The following is a 4,807-nucleotide window of genomic DNA, read 5'->3' as shown; positions in this document are numbered from 1 at the left end:
GGCGGGGGCGGGGCGCTGGATGCTGCAGGGGCGGAGGACGGGGGTTGGGAGGGGCTGCGGCAGCAGATGGATGCCAACCTCACCATCCTTCATGAGCAAGTGGACCTATGGGAGACGGTGCGCAGGCCTTCTCCTCCCACTTGCCGGGCTGCCATTTGGGGGGCAAGCCGCACAGCCGTCCGCCCGCCGCCGCCTCCGCAGGGTGCTGGCGCGCCGGTCCCTGCCTGTACGTGCACCCTCCATGTGTGAACACCCCGCTGGCTAAATTAATGACTCCGCTTGCGCGCCCCAGTTCCGCGCCCCTACCCCGTTGCAACACCTGCCCGTCAGGTGTATGTGACCCAGGACGCCCTGGACCCTACGCAGCACCTCAACCCGCCCATGGCGCCGCCGCCGGGGCCCGGGCGGCCAGGCGCGGGAGGCGGGCCCGCCGGCTGGCCCGCGACGCGGGCGCGCATCCTCGCAAACACTCCCAACAACAGCCTCTTCCGGGTGAGCGGGGCAGCAGCCCCCCGACACACGCGTGCATGTCTCCCGCCGCTGATGATTGCTTCTTCGGCACGGGTCGCTTGCGACACGCGCACCGCGCCGGCCCGCAGCCCGCCGTCTTTTGCAACGCTGCACATGCTACCTTGGCCGTCGCACCGCAGCTGCGCTGGCACACGCTGCATCTATTAGTCAGGATGCTGCTGTTCGAGCTGACTGAGCTGGCCACCAGCGTCGACCAGCTGCTCGCGGCGCTGGCGGACGGCGGCGCCAGCAGCGGCACCAGCGGCGATGGCGGTGGCGGCGGCGGTGCGGCTGCCTCCGAGCCATCGTGCGAGGGCGGTAGCGGCTGCAGGTGGTGGCGGCGATAGGAAGGGCGTGCACATGAACGGGAGGTCGCTGAGGTGGCGAAGGACGTAAGCTGCAAAACCCGGCCTTGTGGCCTAGCCGCATCTGTCACCCTGCCTTGCCCTAGCACGTTTGCACTTTGCAGTGACTGCTGCAGCAATACCAGATGTCAGCGGCAGCCGACCTGCACCTGCTGCAGACAACATAAGCGAAGGATACTTGCAGACGGTTGGATGAAGAAACTTTTATGGCTTGAGGCGCAGGCGGCCCGCAACTCCGTCTCATTGGATCACGTCAGAATCCAAGGGCGAGCGTGCTTGGTGCCATCGGTGTCAACCACCAGTAACGCACATCGTGTACTTTCACACACCCTTGAAAGAGCCATCTTTGCCGTATCATGGGTGAGGCCGTGCCGATTGCGGGTCGCATACGTCATCTGCAGCCTACGGTGCTCGAGTTGTCACCCTTCTGGCAGCGTCTGTTATGTCACTTGTCACTTGGGTGAGCTGGCGAAGGGTAACCCCCACTATTGAGGGCCTCAGCTTCCATTCCCGTGCCCTCAAAATCTCTAACCAGCCCCTCAAGCAGCACTTTCACAACAATGCAAGCTCTCCTCACGCGCCGCAGCGCTGCCGCCTTTGCCGCCCCCACCGCCCGCAGCCGGTGAGCGGTGCACTTGCCATGCCCTATGCTGCGCAGCCGGCGCAGAGAAAGCTCATGTGACGCAATGCATCTGGGGTCGCGGCGGGTCTAATGGGCCTCGCGAGGCGGCCGATCTGGCCTCGCATGATCTGATTCCACTCCTGACTTTGCCCCACACAGCTGCACACGCAAGTTCTCCGTGATGGCTGGCGTCACCAAGGAGGTTGTGATTGCGGGTGCGCGCTCTGATCACGGCACGAGCCTGCTGGCAGACAGACATGCCCGCTTTGACGCGGGATCGAGCTCAAGGCCACGAATCTGGGCGTTTAATACACAGTTGCTCAACCAGGTTACCTGGCAGGCTACCGGACCGCTTTCTGGGGCTGTGCATCGCTGGTCCATCCACCCTCTGGCCGCTGAGCAGAGGCGAGCGGCCGACCCATCACCCCAGCGCGACGCATCGCGCTGATTGGTCCCCTCCCTGCCTGCCTTACAACAACAGGCGATGGTGCCAACTTCCCCAAGCGCGGCGACAAGGTGCGCGCTCCACAGCCTGGCTCGCTTGGGCTTGATTGAGTTGATCATGTCCACATCAGTCATTTCTGGCCTGTTCTGCCAAGTGTCTGTCAGGCTGCACGCATCGTCCTCGCATGTCCTTGCACCATCCAACACGCCACGTCCGCTTGATATCTGTTGGGCGGCCTCCAGGTGACCGTGCACTACACCGGCACCCTCACCAACGGCAGCAAGTTCGACTCGAGCCGCGACCGCGGGCAGCCCTTTGTCTTTTCAATCGGCGTCGGCCAGGCAAGTGGGCCGCCCACGCGGGCGCTGTCGTGGTGTTTTGGTCATGCTGCGCCGGTGCAGAAGGTGTCCTTTCGCTCAGCCGCATGACAGTGGCGCGCCAGGATTGCTGGCACAAGTTTACGTGGCCCATTCCTGAGCTCACAAGCGCCGCAAATCACCATTCAACCGCCCTTTCTGCTGGCTGTGGCCGGGTGTGCAGGTCATCAAGGGTTGGGACGAGGGCGTCGCGCAGGTGCGTCAACGGGACAGGTCTGGACGGGGCAACCATTCCATCAAGCGTTGCAGTGAACTGCACAACACAACAATATGACCTTGACCTGCATGTACTCAGGGCTGTGTCACTCGGAGCAGCCCTTTGAACCCGTTGCGCCACTTTGCGACCCCCGCACCTGCAGATGAGCGTCGGCGAGCGGTCCAAGCTGACCATCTCTCCGGGTGAGGCGCCAGCGCTGGCCTGGAGTGACGGCGCGCTGTTGCGAAGCACAGCTAGGCAGGAGGACGCTGGTCTAAAGTGGCCCTTCACTGCCCTGCCTGGGCAAGAGTGTAACCCCTTGATCTCAACCAGCGGGGCACCCCATTGCTTTACTCACTCCCCTGGTGCTCGGACCCTACCCCCCGAGTACTTCCACGGGCGCCTCGACTCACCACTCGCTGGCCTCCTGTGCTCGCCACTCCACACCAGATTATGGCTACGGCGCTCGCGGCGCGGGCGGTGAGTTTGATTCCTCGTATCGCATCAACGTCACCGCCTGTGTTGGTTTGCGTGATCGTTGCGAAATGACCCTTCCCATCCAGTAACGATTGCTCCATGCACTCTGCGCATAATCAACCCACCCCACAGGCGTCATCCCCCCGAACGCGACCCTGATTTTTGACGTCGAGCTGCTGAAGATCAACTGATTGGGTGCTGCTGCTGCAGTGGCTGCTGTGTCACACCTCCACGGGCTGCATTGGAGGGCAGGGTATGCGGCTGTGTCAACGTCGGCGGTCCTTGTCGCAGCAACGCCACGGCAGTCTTATCACTATGCCGCTGGGCCTTGCCTTGCATTGTGTAACGTCCGAACATACAAGATATACAGGGTGTGGGTATGTGTCCCAGGGATTGGCATGGGGCTGCGGCCATACAGTGGGTAAGAGCAAGCGGAGCGAGGATGCAAACAGCACGGCAGTCTTGGCTTGTTCAGGAGCTCGCGGCACCCATGTGCTGATGTCACCCTTGCGTACTTGCAAGCAACCCAAACACCATCAATTATGATGCACACGACCCACCTGCTGTCAGGTTTGATGTTTACAATGGCGCGTGCAGCAGTTGGCGGCCTGCGCATCAGGCGAAGGGGCTCCAAGGAGGAGTGCAGCAGTCGGCAACACCACAGCACAGCGCCGAACACGAGTTACTTCGCACACAAGCGTGTGACAGCGCGGTCCCTTTCTGTGTGTTTAGAAGTGTGTCTACAAGCTTGCAAATTGCAGACGCGCGACAAGGAACCTGTAGGCGTGCAGCTGATCTAGTATAGCGGGCTGCACGACCGGATCTGGCATCAAGTGGTTTTCGGCCAGGATGACGGGCGTCCTGCTTGCGCAGGGGCTCAAGTCCTCGCTGTGGGGCTTGACAGCAGGTGTGGGCTGGTGTCGCTTGACACATGCCTGCGGCGTCATCAGTGTGCTGTGCTCGTGCTGATTTGTGTTTGAGTAGGATGTCACGCCCGTCTGATTGGCGGTAAGGGCCTAGGGGCGCAGATCGACCGTCCCAACTCGCCCTTACTTTGCACCTGTTGCCTCACTTGTCATTGGTGATAGGCGCACAGTCTCAGGCATGCATGGGAGCTCTGGTTGAGGCGCAGCGGTGGTTCTCGTCGTCGTTCGGGTGTGCAGCAGCGGCGCACTTGCGCGAGCGGTAGCTGTTGCTGCCTGAATGTCGCTTGGCTTGAAGATCTGTGCTAGTGCACCTGTGTGTTGTCGGCTGCTGGACAAGAAAGTTGTAAATGCCGCAGCATTTGCAAACATCTGACCCTAGGCGCCGCCCACTACGGTACCCCCCACGCCCCTTTCGCCCTGCAGCAGCAGCGGCGTCCACAACCTGCAGCAGCGGCAGCACCAGCGCCTCCCGCCCCTCCCGCAGCAGCAGGCCGGCCCCGCGCTCGCCGCCGCGGCCGTGGCATTCGGTCCGGCAGGCGGCGCCCCGCCTGCGCCCTTCGGCGCGCGCGCTGCGACGACCAAGCCGCTGGTGCCCGCCAAGGTGTCGGGCTTCACCATCAACTTTGGCCCGCAGCACCCCGCGGCGCACGGCGTGCTGCGGCTGGTGCTGGAGATGAAGGGCGAGCTGGTGGAGCGCGCGGACGCCCACATCGGGCTGCTGCACCGCGGGACCGAGAAGCTGATTGAGTACAAGACGTACCTGCAGGTGGGAGGTTTTCTTTGGGGGGTGGGAGGCGCTCGCGTGTTTGCGACGCCTGTACCTGCGTCGGAGCAGCTGCCTGAGTGGTCGTGGCGGGATGGCGCTGAGCTTGTGTGTGTGTGTGGGGGG

At 63.0% G+C, this 4,807-nt stretch overlaps 3 protein-coding genes across 3 annotated transcripts in view; all 3 read left to right on the top strand.

Moving 5' to 3' along the window:
- Positions 1–857, top strand: part of MNEG_9545 (hypothetical protein) — a gene marked incomplete at both ends in the record, with an annotated part of 3,525 nt that extends 2,668 nt beyond the window's left edge. The window contains 2 exons of the mRNA XM_014041984.1: positions 331–492; positions 651–857. Of these exons, the coding sequence (XP_013897438.1) occupies positions 331–492; positions 651–857 (369 nt within the window). The remainder of the gene's footprint in view (positions 1–330; positions 493–650) is intronic.
- A 578-nt stretch (positions 858–1,435) lies between these two features.
- Positions 1,436–3,183, top strand: MNEG_9544 (FK506-binding protein 1; the record flags this gene model as incomplete). The annotated part of the gene is made up of 8 exons (XM_014041983.1): positions 1,436–1,497; positions 1,657–1,712; positions 1,979–2,013; positions 2,185–2,346; positions 2,483–2,515; positions 2,679–2,718; positions 2,966–2,995; positions 3,125–3,183. The coding sequence occupies 8 exons, from the start codon at positions 1,436–1,438 to the stop codon at positions 3,181–3,183; spliced, it is 477 nt and encodes a 158-aa protein (XP_013897437.1).
- Positions 3,184–3,977: 794 nt separating this feature from the next.
- MNEG_9543 (NADH dehydrogenase (ubiquinone) Fe-Sprotein 2) overlaps positions 3,978–4,807 on the top strand; it is a gene marked incomplete at both ends in the record, with an annotated part of 2,190 nt that continues 1,360 nt past the window's right edge. Inside the window, 2 exons of the mRNA XM_014041982.1 lie at positions 3,978–4,000; positions 4,342–4,684. Coding sequence (XP_013897436.1) covers positions 3,978–4,000; positions 4,342–4,684 — 366 coding nt within the window. The remainder of the gene's footprint in view (positions 4,001–4,341; positions 4,685–4,807) is intronic.

Source organism: Monoraphidium neglectum (assembly GCF_000611645.1).
Source record: "Monoraphidium neglectum strain SAG 48.87 unplaced genomic scaffold scaffold01973, whole genome shotgun sequence".
NCBI lineage: Eukaryota > Viridiplantae > Chlorophyta > Chlorophyceae > Sphaeropleales > Selenastraceae > Monoraphidium > Monoraphidium neglectum.
The sequence above is the reverse complement of the archived record's forward strand: the minus strand, read 5'-3'. Positions and strand labels throughout refer to the sequence as shown.